Here is a 15,320-nt window from a genome sequence, read left to right as displayed (position 1 = left end):
AGAGTATCATTTAAGCCACTAAATATTTAAACAGGTATTTTTTTAGTTGTATCCTTTTAATGAAATCTAATTCCTGAAATATAGTAAAATGTAATAACATGCCTTTAGTGATATCCTCCAATATGCCTAAAACATCAAACCAAATATTTTTAAGAAAATGAATTCCAGGGGGCCAGCCCAGTGGCACAGTGGTTAAGTATGTGCGCTCCGCTTCGGCGGCCCAGGGTTCACAGGTTCAGATCCTGGGCACAGACTGATGCACCGCTTGTCAAGCCATGCTGTGGCAGTGTCCCATATAAAGTAGAGAAAGATGGGCACGGATGTTAGCCCAGGGTCAATCTTCCTCGGCAAAAAGAGGAGGATTGGCATCGAATGTTAGCTCAGGGCTGATCTTCCTCACAAAAAAAAAAAAAAAAGAAAGAAAAAAGAAAATGAACTCCAGGGGCTGGCCCCATGGCGTAGTGGTTAAGTTCGGCAGGCTCTGCTTCAGCAGCCCAGTTTCATAGGTTCAGATCCTGGGCATGGACCTACACCACTCGTCAGCCATGCTGTGGTGGCGACCCACATACAAAATAGAAGATTGGCACGGAAGCTAGCCCAGGGCCACTCTTCCTCAGCAAAAAGAGGAGGACTGGCAACAGATGTTGGTTAACAGATGTTAGTTCAGGGTTAATCTTCTGCACCAAAAAAAAAAACAAAAGAAAGAAAAATCAAAGTATGAGGTCAATACAAAAGTTATCAGTCCACTGAATGTTTTTAAAAATGAGAAATATAATAGTTATATATGTATTTCTGTGTATATACATATATATAAAATATAAGATCCAAATGTTCATTTAAGTTAACAAACAAAAAATTATGAAAATGTGTACTTTTTTCTGTTTTGTGGTACCCAACAGATGAAATGACTTGGAGCAAAAGGATCAGAGGTCATGAATTTCGTACCGCTCTCCTGGACTGCCTGGCAATCCTGAACAGGGCTTGAATGCTCAGGTACAAGGGGTGCCCTTGTTTCAACAGGAGCAAGAGGAGACAACTCTTCATTTTGGCTTTGGTTCATCAACTGCCTCTGGTGAAACCTAAAAATCAATAATATTTCATGTGATTTAACACAAAACAAAAAAAGTAAGCCTTTCTGCTTCCTAGGTAACACTGTCAAAAAGGTAGAAGTTTATAAGTTTTCAAAGCAGAGACCTTTAATCACAACCAAATTACAAAGTCTCATTTGAACACACAAAAAAGAAAAGGTTAAGAAACTTATTTTTAAATCACAGACACCCCTCATATACATTCAAAGGCAGAATCACCGATAAAAGAAGTGACTATTAAATGCTTCTAGTTATACTTCTTACTGTTAGTATTTAAAAACTCATATGAATTTTTGTGTATATGTGTTTATTTTATTTTATTTTTTATTTATTTATTTTTTTAATAATTTTATTTATTTATTTTTTCCCCCAAAGCCCCAGTAGATAGTTGTATGTCATAGCTGCACATCCCTCTAATTGCTATATGTGGGACACGGCCTCAGCATGGCCAGAGAAGCAGTACGTCGGTGTGTGCCTGGGATCCGAACCCGGGCCGCCAGCAGCGGAGTGCGCACACTTAACTGCTAAGCCACGGGGCCGGCCCTATATGTGTTTATTTTAAAGTAAGCAATATACAAAGCCATTAAAAAAGATATTGTTGAGTGTTATATATTTTAGGGCGACTTATTTTTACAAAATGAACCTCCTGACTGATGAATTTTGCAAATTTTTATGGCAAAATTATATTTTTTTGTTTTCAGAGTGAGGTACTTTAATTGGAAAACTTCTCAGCAACTCAATGAGGTTTTACTGAATAGACATGGATATAGCTTTTCTAATGTCATTCTTTCATTATTTTAATTCCATGATTACAAAGATTTGATGTATCTGCTATGCTACTATGTATCCCCAAGGGCTAGAAAAGTGCCTTCCTGGTACACAGAAGGTGCCTAATGAATACTAGTTGAATGAGTGAATAAATACATTTCTTGTACTATAAAAATAAACTCATATGAAAAATCTACATTAAAAGGACAAATACATTTTCTTAAAAATCCCATCCTCCCATACTGCTTGGCTCTCCCCACTCAAGAAATGATCAGCAATGCAGTTGTTGTGGAGCAAACTGCACTGCACTGCATGATTCGGTTCCCCTACAGGACTGCTGCAGTGACAGGGGCCCAACTGCCCACAAATGTGGGCCACAGCACCTGCCTCAGTCCTTCTAACCCCACAGGAGAGACTCAGAGGTATTTTCATTTGTGAATTCATCAGCTGCTACAAATTAATGGGCTTACCTCTGCTTGCTCAGAATCTTCTCTAGTTTGGCATCCTCTGCAGTCTGAAGACCCAGTGTAGAAGTGAGAGGACAGACTGTAGCCAGATACTGGACAAGCTGGATATGCTGACCAGGCCGATATGCTCTCCCCTTGCCTTGACTATAGAGCCATTCGGCTTTCAAACTGGAATTGGGGGACATAAAGAAGAGGAGAGGACACCAGGGTAGACAAGATACATTTTTAAGCAACACCGGGCTTCTGTCTTAATTTACCTTTATAGCATCATTGCATGCTTTTCATAAATAAAATTAAAATTCAAAAGTACTTATCCTTCTGATTCACCCCTCTTATGCTTATAATGTTTTAAACCTTTTTTCTTGCTTAGGGGCACTTCCACAGAGTTGCACTATGGTTCCAAATATTTTAAAATTATTTTCAAAGAAGCAATGAGTATTCCCTCCATTCACTGTCAAAGTAAAGTACCTAAATACATAAATTGCATATAAATACATTAGTTCATAATGACAGTTAAAAAAAAAAAGCTAACTGATCACAGCTGGAGGATGCTAGTGAATCACCAACTCACTATTTTTAAAAACTGGTAAGTAAGCAGCAAGGCACCAGCAACCTCAGAGGCACAAGCAGCACAAGGAGGGAACTGACAATGCCTCTAGCAAAGGCAGTGAGGGTAGAAAGTGCAGGCTCTCAAATACAACCAGAAGCAGCTCAGAACCAAAGTAACCAAAGCCATACCCAAATAAGAAAGGTGGTAACTACCACAAATGTGCCAGCAAAGGATCAATTCATCAAACACTATGAAGAACTACAGTAACATGGCAGAACAGAAAAAGAAAGACAACTCTCCAGAAACCACACTTGAAGTCACAGGAGATTACAATCTGACTGACAGAGAATTCAAAACAGCTGTCATAAAGAAACTCAACGAGTTACAAGTAAACTCAGAAACAGTTCAATGAGCTCAGGAATAAAATCAATGAACAGAAAGAATATTTCACCAAAGAGACTGAAACTCTAAAAAAAAATCAAACAGAAATTCTGGAGAGGAAGAACACAACTAATGAGATGAAAAATAATGCAGAAAGCATTAAAAATAGAACACACCACATGCAGGAGAGAATTCATGAGCTCAAAGATAGAAACCTAGAAATAATTCAAGTGGAGGAAGAAAGGGAACTAAGATGTTTTTTAAAATGAAGAAATTCTTTGAGAAATATCTGACTCAATTAGGAAAAGTAACATAAGGATAATAGGTATCCCAGAAGGAGAAGAGAGGGAGAAATGAACAGAGAGCTTATTCAAAGAAATAATGGCTGAGAACTTCCCAAACCTGGGGAAGGAACTGGACATGCAAGTACATGAAGCTAAAAGAACTCCTGATAACCTCAATGCAAAAAGACCATCTCATATAATATTAAAACTGTCAAAAGGCAATACAAAGAAAAAATATTAAGGGTAGCAAGAGAGAAGAAAATAACCTATGAAGGAAACCTCATCCAGCTTTCAGCAGATTTCTCAGCAGAAACCTTATGGGCTAAAGGACAGTGGAATGATATATTCAAAATACTGAAAGACAAAAACTATCAGACAAGAATACTCTATCTAGTGAAATTAACTTTCGGATATGACAGACAAATAAAAGCTTTCCCAGACAAACAAAAGCTCAGGGAGTTCATTGCCACTAGACCTGCATTATAAGAAGTGTTGAAAGGAGCCCTCCTACCTGAAACAAAAAGACAAAAGTTTACAAAGCTTTGAGCAGGGTGATAAACAGACAGACAGAATCAGAAAATTACAGCTCTACATCAGAATAGGTTAGTAAACAATTATAACATAAAGGATAAAGGGAAATAAAGCATCAAAAATAACTATAACCACTTCAATTTCGTTACAAACTCACAACTCAAAAAAGAATAATGTGTGAAAACAAAAACATAGAAGGGGAAGAGGAAAAGGATGGAACCTGCTTAGGCTAACGGAGATAAGAGGCTATCAGAGAAAGAATTATCTCATCTATGAGATCTTTTATACAAACCTAATGGTAACCACAAAACAAAAAATTAGAGCAGAGTCACAAATCATAAATAAAGAGGAAACTCAGAAAAACATCACAGAAAACCACCAAACTGAAACGGCAGACAGAAATACAAGGAAAAAGAAACAATGGAAATTTGGAACAACAGAAAACAAAAGATAAGATGGCAGTATTAAGCCCTCATATATCAATAATCACCGTAAACATAAATGGATTGAATTCACCAATCAAAAGACATAGAGTGGCTGGATGGATTAAAAACAAGACCCAACAGTATGCTGTCTCCAGGAAATACATCTCAGCTCTAAAGACAAAAACAGGCTCAGAGTGAAGGGATGGAAGATGATACTCCAAGCAAATAGCAAGCAAAAGAAAGTGGGTGTAGCCATACTTATATCAGACAAAACAGACCAAGACAAAAAAGATAAAAAGGTACAAAGATGGGCATTATATAATGATAAAAGAGATATTCCACCAAGATGATATAAGTCTTATTAATATATATGCACCTAACACAGGAGCACGAAAGTATATAAAGCAATTACTAACAGACCTAAAAGGAGAAACTGACAGCAACACAATAATAGTAGGAGACCTTAATACCCCACTTACATCAATGGATAGATCATCAAGATAGAAAGTCAACAAGGAAACAGTGGCCTTAAATGAAACACTAGACCAGATGGACTTACTAGATATATATAGAACATTCCATCCAAAAACAGCAGAATACACATTCATCTCAAGTGCACATGGAACATTCTCAAAGACAGACCATATGTTGGGAAATAAAGCAAGCCTCAATAAATTTAAGAAGACTGAAATCATAGCAAGCATCTTTTCTGACCACAATGCTATGAAACTAGAAAGCAACCACAAGAAAAAAGCTAGAAAAGTCAAAAATATGTGGAGACTAAACAACATACTACTGAACAACTCTTGAATCAATGAAGAAATCAAAAGAGAAACCAAAAAATACCTGGAGATAAATGAGAATAAAAACACAACATACCAAAACTTACAAGATGTAGCAAAAAGCAGTACTAAAAGGGAAGTTTATAGCAATACAGGCATACCTCACCAAACAAGAAAAATCTCAAATAAATAATCTTACACTATACCTAAAAAAACTAGAAAAAGAAGAACAAACAAAACCCAAAGTCAGTAGCAAAAAGAAAATAATAAAAATCACAGAGATAAACAAAATAGAGACTAAAAAACAACAGAAAGATCAGTGAAACTAACAGCTGGTTGTTTGAGAAGACAAAGAGAACTGATAAACCTTTAGCCAGACTCGCTAAGAAAAAGAGACAGAAGACTCAAATAAATAAAGTCAGAAATGAAAGAGGAGAAATTATAACAGACACCACAGAAATACAAAGGATTATAAGAGAATACTATAAAAAGCTATACGCCAACAAATTGGATAACCTAGAAGAAATGGATAAATTTTTAGAATTATACAACCTCCCAAAACTGAATCAAGAAGAAATAGAGAATCTGAATAGACCAATCACAAGTAAAGAGATTGAAACAGTAATCAAAAACCTCCCAAAAAAACAGACATCCAGGACCAGATGGCTTCTCTGGAGAATTCTACCAAACATTCAAAGAAGATGTTAATACCTATCTTTCTCAAACTCTTCTGAAAAACTGAAGAGGATGGGATGCTTCCTAACTCATTTTACAGGGCCAATATTACCCTGATGCCAAAACCAGACACGGACAACACAAAAAACGAAAATTACAGGCCAATATTGCTGATGAACATAGATGCAAAAATCCTCAACAAAATATTAGCAAATCAAATACAACAATACATTAAAAGGATCATACACCATGATCAATTGGAATTTATTCCAGGGGTGCAGGGATGGTTCAACATCCACAAATCAATCAATGTGATACACCACATTAACAACATGAAGAATAAAAAAATGCAGAGAAAGCATTTGACAAGATCCAACATACATTTATGATAAAAACTCTAAACAAAATGGGTATAGAAGGAAAGTACCTCAACATAATAAAGGCCATATATGACAAACCCACAGCCAACAACATACTCAACAGTGGAAAACTGAAAGCTATTCCTCTGAGAACAGGAAATGAAAAAAGGATGTGCACTCTCACAACTCCTATTCAACATACGACTGGAAGTTTTAGCCAGAGCAATTAGGCAAGAAAAAGAAATAAAAGGTATCCAAATTGGAAAGAAAGAAGTAAAACTGTCACTATTTGTGGTTGACATGATTCTACATATAGAAAACCCTAAAGAATTCACCAAAAAACTATCAGAAATAATCAGTGAATACAGTAAAGTTGCAGGGTACAAAATCAACATACAAAAATCAGTTGCATTTCTTTTTTTTTTTTTTTTGGTGAGGGAGACTGGCCAGGAGATAACATCCATTGCCAATCTTCCTCTTTTTGCTGAGGAAGATTGACCCTGAGCTAACATCCGTGCCCATCTTCCTCCATTTTGTATATGGGACGCCGCCACAGCATGGCCCAATGAGCAGCGTGCAGGTCCACGCCCAGGATCCAAACCTGCAAACCCCAGGCTGCCAAAGTGGAGTGCGTGAACCCAACCACTACACTACTGGGCCGGGCCCCAGCTGCATTTCTATACACTAATAATGAGCTAGCAGAAAGGGAAATCAAGAATACAATCCCACTTACAACTGCAACAAGAAGAATAAAATACCTAGGAATAAACTTAACCAGGGAGGTGAAAGACCTATACACTGAAAACTGTAAGACATTATTGGAAGAAATTGAAGAAGACATAAAGAAATGGAAATATAGTCCATGCTCATGGATTGGAAGAGTAAACATAGTTAAAATGTCCATATTACCTAAAGCAGTCTACAGATTCAATGCAATCCCAATTAGAATCCCAATGACATTCTTCACGGAAATAAAACAAAGAATCCTAAAATTTATATAGAACAACTAAAGACCCTGAATAGCCAAAGCAATCACGAGAAAAAAGAACAAAGTTGGAGGTTTCACACTCCCTGAATTCAAAATATACTATAAAGCTATAGTAATCAAAATAGCATGGTACTCGCAGAAAAACAGACACACAGATCAATGGAACAGAACTGAGAACCCAGAAATAAAACCACACATTTGGACAGCTAATCTTTGACAAAGGAGCCAAGAACATACAATGGAGAAAAGAAAGTCTCTTCAATAAATGGTGTTGGGAAAACTGGACAGCCATGTGCAAAAGAATGAAAGTTGAACATTATCTTACACCATACACAAAAATTAACTCAAAATGGATTAAAGTATTGAATGTAAGACCTGAAACCATAAAACTCCTAGAAGAAAATATAGGCAGTACACTCTTTGACATCGGTCTTAGCAGGATCTTTTCGAATATCATGTCTACTCAGGCAAGGGAAACAATAGAAAAAAATAAACAAATGGGACTACATCAAGACTAAAAAGATTCTGCACAGCAAAGAAAACCATAAACAAATAAAAAGACAACCCACCAACTGGGAGAAAATATTGCATATCATATATCCGACAAGGGGTTAATTTCCAAAATATATAAAGAACTCACACAACTCAACAACAAAAACATGAACAACCCGATCAAAAAACAGGCAGAGGATATGAACAGACATTTTTCCAAAGAAGATATACAGATGGCCAACAGGCACAGGAAAAGATGTTCAACATCACTAATTATTAGGGAAGTGCAAATCAAAACTACAATGAGATTTCACCTCACACCCGTCAGAATGGCCATAATTAACAAGACAAGAAATAACAAGTGTTGGAGAGAATATGGACAAAAGGGAACTCTCATACACTGCTAGTAGGAATGCAAACTGGTGCAGCCACTATGGAAAACAGTATGGCGATTTCTCAAAAAATTAAAAATAGAAATACCATATGATCCAGCTATACCACTTCTGGGTTATTTCTCCACAGAACATGAAATCAATAACTCAAAAAGATTTATGCACCCGTATGTTCATCGTAGCATTCTTCACAATAGCCAAGACTTGGAAGCAACCCAAGTGCCCATAAACAGATGAATGGATAAAGATGTGGTATACATATACAATGCAATACTACTCAGCCATAAAAAAGACAAAATTGTGCCATTTGCGACAACATGGATGGACCTTGAGGAGGGTATTATGCTAAATGAAATAAGACAGAGAAAACACCGCATGATTTCACTCATATGTGGAAGATAAACAAACACATAGATAGGAGAACAGATTGGTGGGAAGGGGGTGGTGGCGGGGGAAGGCGTAAAGGGGCACATATGTATGGTAACAGATGAAAATTAGACTATTGGTGGTGAACACGATACAGTCTATACAGAAACTGAAATATAATAATGTACACTGAAATTCATGCAATGTTATAAGGTAATATGACCTTAATAAAATAATTTTTAAAAAACTGGAAAATAAAGCATGAGAATTAAATATTATTCTGTCTTTCCTATACAAACTATAGCAATGAGAAACCAAATAGTTACTTCACAGACATATTCCAGCTAATAAAAAAATGAATGATAGAATTAAAATTTCACCACTTTACAACTCGCAATGAATTAATGGATTTAGGCATTGATCACTAATAGCTACTAATAACACAAGGGACAACCAGACACTGTGTGCCTTTCAATAGAACCCACAAAGTAGTCCTTCCCCAACAAAAAAGCCTGAATCTGACCAAACCTCCACATCCAGCTACCAATTTACAGGAAATACAGAAGAGAGAGTAGCATGTCAAAGGACACAGGGACGTAATCAGCAAAATAAGCTCAGCAGGAAACTTTACTGGACAAATAATCTGACAACTTCAACAACAACCAAAAAAAGAGAAAAGAAAGCAAAGAAAATAAGAGAGGAGGAACCAGTAGGTTAAGAGAGATTTAAGTGTCATCTTGGATATTCAGCCAGGCAACTCCGCCCCCTGTGAGATCTCGCTCACTACAAGCGAGCGCAGGGGACCTGAGTGAGAACCACCCGCCAGCACAGCCAACCACAGAGCATGTGATATTAATAACCTGATGTTTCAGAACAATGACAAAGAGAGCGAGACATCAACCAATCACAATGTGGATCCTGTTTGGATCCTGTTTCCCAAGAAACCACTAAAAGACTGCATTTATGAGGACTACTGGAAATGTAAGCACTGAATTAATATCTGATGCTATTAAGGAAATATTGTTAAATTTTTTGAGATGTGATAATAGTACTGTAGTTATTTCTTTAACAGCCCTTATCTTTTAGAATTATATACTGAAATATTCACAGATGAAATTATGTGTAATCTGACGTTTGCTTCAAAATAACATAGGAGACGGGGGAGTGGGTGAAGGTATAGATGAGCAAGGTTGGCCGGCCATGTGTTGAAAAGGCTGAGTTGGATGATGGATTCATGGGAGGTCATTACACTACTCAATGTATTTTTGTGTATATGTTTGAATTTTTTTTTAATTAACATGCCATTGCCTCAACTTTACCATTCTTAAATCTGCCCCTCAACTTGAAGTTGAGGTTGGATCATTTTGGTATACTTTGCTTCTCTGTTTTTACGCCATTAACTCAGAATTGCAAATAGTTTAAAAATCCCTTCCAAACCACAACCATCTTCTTGGACCTTCACATTAAGGTATCCACATCAGTCTAAAATTGCCAAGCCACTCAAGGTGTATTACAGATTGAAAAGAAACTGGTCCTTCTGACAACTGGTTAAGTTATGCAAGACGGCTCGGGCTTGACTGTTCTGCAGTTTAAGTGTGAGGAAAACCACAAACTGGAGCATCAACTACTGTAAGATCTCTTTTTCTGCCTTTGCTTCACACTCCTCAACAGACAGACCATTACACAAGTTTATTAATCCATAAAATATTCTCCTAGGTAAAAAATCTCCCTGCCAATTAAAACACCATGGCGAATTTAAAGAAAAACAAAATTAAAACTCATTCAGCTCTAACATATTAATTCAAATCATGGGAATATAATTCTTCTCTTGAAATGAACGAACAGTTTACATAATATAAGTAATGACTTTTTTTTTTTTTTTTGGTGAGGAAGATTCACCCTGAGCTAATATCCATTGCCAATCTTCCTCTTTTTTTCTTTTTTTTTGAGGAAGACTAGCCCTGAGCTAACATCTGTGCCAATCTTCCTCTACTTTGTATGTGGGATGTAGCTACAGCACGGCTGATGAATGGAGTCTGCGCCCGGGATCTGAACCCACGAACCTGGGCCGCTGAAGCAGAGTGCATGGAACTTTAACCACTCGGCCACAGGGCCGGCCCAGAGTAACGACTATTAAGAGAGCCTTTAAAACAATCTGCTCTTTCTCCAAAAAAAACATTGAATGAAGTATTGAATGAAATGGTGTTTGATATTTGCTTTTAAAATACTCCAAAAAAATAAAAGTAAAGGATAGAGGAGACAAGATTGGCAAAATGTTGATAATTATTGAAGCCACATGGTGGATATTCAGGTGTTCATTAGGTTATTCTCTCCACTTCTCTATATATTTTAAATGTCCTTTCAAAAAAGAAACATCTCCAAAGTTCTGCTCCTTGACTAAGTCCTGATCCCTAACTAAGCAACAGAGGTACAGCTTGGTACTAGGTCCTGTAAATAGTAACACCGAGATGGAAAGAAATTCAGAAAGAACTCCAAGTCCTGAGGTGCTGCATGCAGGAAGGTGCAGGCCTTTCCCAGGTGTGCTTCTTGCTGAGACAGCTCAGCCACAGCACCACACGGGTGGGGCCTGCTCAAGTTCCTCTTTTCAGTGACACACAGGAAGGCTACCTGAAGTCATCGAAGAACGTGTGATACTTCTCATAATGGAGAAAAATTCTAACCTAGGTGTTCTTAGCAAATAACAGGCTGGGTAGATACAAGAACCGGAAATTCCTTTCTGTCCTTCAGGGTGATTCCTAAGGTCGACCAGGAAAATGTTTTGAACTCTGCTTAGGCTCCCCATCGATTTTCAACGCAACAGCCCTCCCTTAGAATAATTCCTCCCTCCTGAACAGAATACTTTCCAGAGTTGTTTTAAAACGCACGAGCACTGTTTACAGACTGCAGAGTCGTCTCCGACATTGACGGCAGCAGCATTTTTCTCTCTAGTGTGGCATCAACAACCATCAAGGTACCCTAGTTTGAATATAACGTTATTTACCCATTCTTCTAGGCACCAACATTTGGGTTGTTTTCCAAATGCCCCACATGTTTAGAGCTATTATGAATAAGGCTGCTATGAACATGCTTGTACATTTTTTTTTGGTAGACATAAGCACCTGTTTCTGTAGGGTATATACCAGAAGTCAAATTGCTGGGTCGTCGGGTATTTGTACATTTAACTTCAGTAAATACTGCTAGTTTTTCAACGTGGTTACACCATTTACACTCCTAGAACAGCGTACGAGAGTTCCAATTGCCCCACATACTCACCAACACTTAGGATTGTCCATCCTTTTAGCTACTCTGGTGGGAACTGGTTGATTTGAAGACTCCTTAATGACCAGGACAAAAATGTTTCTGAATTCTCAAAAAAGTCAATATAGTGGTTATCTCTAGTGGTGAGTGACATTATGATGAGAGTGCGGCAAAGGAGATCTCTGGCGTGCAGGTAATGTTCTATTCTTATCCTCAGTGGTGATTATATGGGTATTTTTAAATATTATTTTTTAACTATATCTGAGTTATGTGATACTTTGCAATTTTTTAACTGTAGGGAGCAAAAGAATCTGTCTGCGAAAGGGTTGCTATTGTGCTACCCTCCCACCTCCTCCTTCCTCTCACCCTTCTTCAGTGGAGGGCAACCCACGCTCACAACTGATTCACCAAAGAACTTTCAGAAATCAAACTGTCGTATGTTGGGCACTAAGTTAAATTCACTAGTCCCAACCTCTGGGGCTGATGCTTATTTCTTATCCTTTTTCAGAAAGGATAGAAAATCCTAAATGACCAGCACATAGTCTGCTATATGATTACACTAATGATCTTAATTTCTAAATGCACATTTTAAGAAATATTCAGTATATTAATCTGTAGTAAGCTAGAGATGGTCTTTTCAGTAACTTCCATGGTAAATGTGATGATAAAGAACATGTTCACCTTTCCTTCTGGGAAATCACGTATCCGTCTAGCACTCTGAGGTTCAAGCACCAGCTGACAATGTACGGCCGATAGTCAAACCCCGGAATGGAAGGTGTTGCCATCACACAAGGATTGTTCATGATCGACAACTGTTCCAATTCAGTTAAGGATGCCAAAAAAGAGATCTGGAACAAAGGATATCTTTGTTGAGTGAAATGGACTATTCAGTGTCAAGCACAGGGCTTCCGCACAGGGCTGATTACACATCTTTGGCAGTTTGAGAATGTAACAATTTCCCTCTTGTTCTAAAAAGTGACAAGTAACACTCTTATATTATCCACTGACTTCCAAAGTTCCAACAATATGGCCATTTGTCCTTGCTGCACAAAGTCCCTTAGAAAGTACCAGCACTGTTTTCTGCTATTTTGAAAACGTAATAGCAGCCAGAGAAATGTGCAGTGTGCCTTATTAACCTCTTTAATGTAGATGTCCCTCTACCACCAATCACTTCCAAATGGAATGATAATTGCAGCATTAAAATGAAATTAAGCCTTAATGAACCACTGACATTAAGAAAAAGTGGAAAGAAAAATAATGACCACCTAGAGCCAAGTGTTTCATCTTAATGGCTGTTTCTCCAAGATGCCCACAATCTAAAAGTGAGCGCTCACAACTTTCTCCTGCATGCCTTCTGGGCTTCGCAGTTTTCTGAATCCCATAGAATACCCTCAAATTTTACCTCATTTAAGTCCCGAATTTCATTTTCTGCCAAAGAAAGTATAGCAAGACTTCTGGGTAGATAAGCAGGTGCCATTCTAAGAGAGGTGATGATGTTTCCATGTAAAAGCAGAGTCTTGAAAGTAAAAACAGGATGAATTACAAATGAAGATTACAAATAAATTGGTCTATTTTGACAAAACCAAAAGGATGTGTACGAAAATAAAGGGATCTATTTTCTTATCTTCTTATCACACACAAATCAAAGACTGTTAATGCTAGAAGGGTCCTAGGGGGTCTTCTGGTCCAACTCTCCCTTTACACGTCCACATTCTAAGCTTGAGAAAGTTTAAAGACTTGTCCCAGAACACATGCTTGGTATAGTGACTAGCATTTTGTGAGACTTACGTTATTAAAATGACCAATTTCCAACATACTTGTTCATTTCTTTTTAAAACATCAAAACAGAGGGTGAGAAAAGTGAAAGAAAACATTCATTAAAACAACCATGTATAAAGGAAATTTTCCAAAAGAGAGAGAGAGAACCCACAACTCATAATTTGCAACTGTACTCTCTTGAAACTAAAAGCTTGAGGAAGGTAGAATATGCTACTTGCAGATGAAGCTGACTCAAATTAAGTCAGCAACAATGAAGAATAAACCAAAGATTTGACACTCAGGATTCTAAGATAATCATGCCTCCATTCCAGAAAAAAAAATGTTCAATCATCGTTCATTTGAATTCTCTTCGGATCTGGCTACACCAAAGTGTTTAGAATAATTGTTGCTAAAAATTTCTGCTAAAGATGTGTGAAAAGTTGAGCTAATAATACTGCTTCTAAGGCTTAATGAGTTCGTCTGATACTAACAATATCCAATGAAGCAAAAATTTGGAAAAAGCCTACATGTTTTTTGAAGCTGTGATTCTAACTGTTACTTATTTGGTTGCATGACACGTTCCCCTCTATAAAAAGTACTACATGCTACAGGTTTATTTTCTAAATTAAAGTGAAGTTAATTTTGAGAATTTAGTAATACCTATTACTAAAAAACAGCAATCCTGAGTGTCAAGAAAACAGACTCAAGTTCAGGAATGACTACTCTCAACCTCACCAACATGTTATGTTCATATAACTAAAGCTGCTGGCACTGGCTGGCTGGGCGTGAAGGGAATTTCATCACGTTCGGAGAATGGTAAATAAGAATTAACCTAAACTACAATGACCAGTGTTAGTTAAAATAAATCAGTTACAGAAACTAACAACAAAATGTTCCATACTTAATTTGTGATGGTCTAACAGAATTTTTATCATAATGAACACAATCTGTTCTTCATATACAGCAGGCCAATCAGATCACTCTCTCTTGGTATTTTAGTACAAAATTTCAGAAATGACATAGTCAGGAAACAGGCTTACCTTCAATGATACCAATTTAGACAGATCACCTATCTGGGGTATGTTATTGTCTGATAAATCGAGGTGCTGTAGGGCTGTGCAGCTATTGATCTGTTCCATGGCCTACCACAAGAAAAGCATCACATTAGTTCCTGCACACAAACTCAAAAAGTGAACGTCTTCCCTCGTTCCTTGTAGCTGAGTCTCCTGCTTCCTCTGCTTATTACTGGAAGCACAGGAGCAGGGCTTAGTAAGAGAACGAGGAGGCAGTGCTAACAGAATTTGGTAAATTGTTATGTAGCACGCTTCCATCTTCATTATCCCAATAAGAGTAGAGGATCATATCATCTCAGATATTTATAGCTTGAAGAAACCTTAGTGACAACACATGACAGTTGGTATAGCATAGAGTTTACAAGTTAAGAGTGGAGCCAAACTGCCTGGATTAGAATTCCGGCTCTGCAACTTCCTAGCTGTGTGACCTTAGGCAAGTTACCTGACTTCTCTGTACTTTGGTTTCCTCATCTATATAACGGGCATAATGACTATACCTACCTCATAAGCAGTCACAAGACTGAATGAGTTAATACAGTTAAGGTGCTTAGAATAGTACCTAGCTAAACTAACTGCTCAATCGAGTCCCTTCATCTAGCATATCAAAAAATAAGACACCAAGATATTTATTAACTTACCCCAAATTACAGAGCTACTATGTGGTAGAAGCAGGACTAGAATCC

General features: G+C 37.4%; 1 protein-coding gene across 6 annotated transcripts in view; it reads right to left on the bottom strand.

Moving 5' to 3' along the window:
- CEP97 (centrosomal protein 97) overlaps nucleotides 1–15,320 on the bottom strand; it is a 39,029-nt gene that overhangs the window by 10,898 nt on the left and 12,811 nt on the right. For all 6 annotated transcript variants that reach the window (XM_087439521.1, XM_004439966.3, XM_087439522.1 and 3 more), the window contains 5 exons: nucleotides 14,605–14,706; nucleotides 13,209–13,322; nucleotides 12,488–12,654; nucleotides 2,327–2,491; nucleotides 946–1,079 (listed from right to left, as the gene is read on the bottom strand). In XM_087439521.1, the coding sequence (XP_087295647.1) occupies nucleotides 946–1,079; nucleotides 2,327–2,491; nucleotides 12,488–12,654; nucleotides 13,209–13,322; nucleotides 14,605–14,706 (682 nt within the window). The remainder of the gene's footprint in view (nucleotides 1–945; nucleotides 1,080–2,326; nucleotides 2,492–12,487; nucleotides 12,655–13,208; nucleotides 13,323–14,604; nucleotides 14,707–15,320) is intronic.

This window comes from Ceratotherium simum, chromosome 15, assembly GCF_057802395.1.
Source record: "Ceratotherium simum simum isolate JZ-2026a chromosome 15, ASM5780239v1, whole genome shotgun sequence".
Classification (NCBI taxonomy): domain Eukaryota; kingdom Metazoa; phylum Chordata; class Mammalia; order Perissodactyla; family Rhinocerotidae; genus Ceratotherium; species Ceratotherium simum.
The sequence above is the reverse complement of the archived record's forward strand: the minus strand, read 5'-3'. Positions and strand labels throughout refer to the sequence as shown.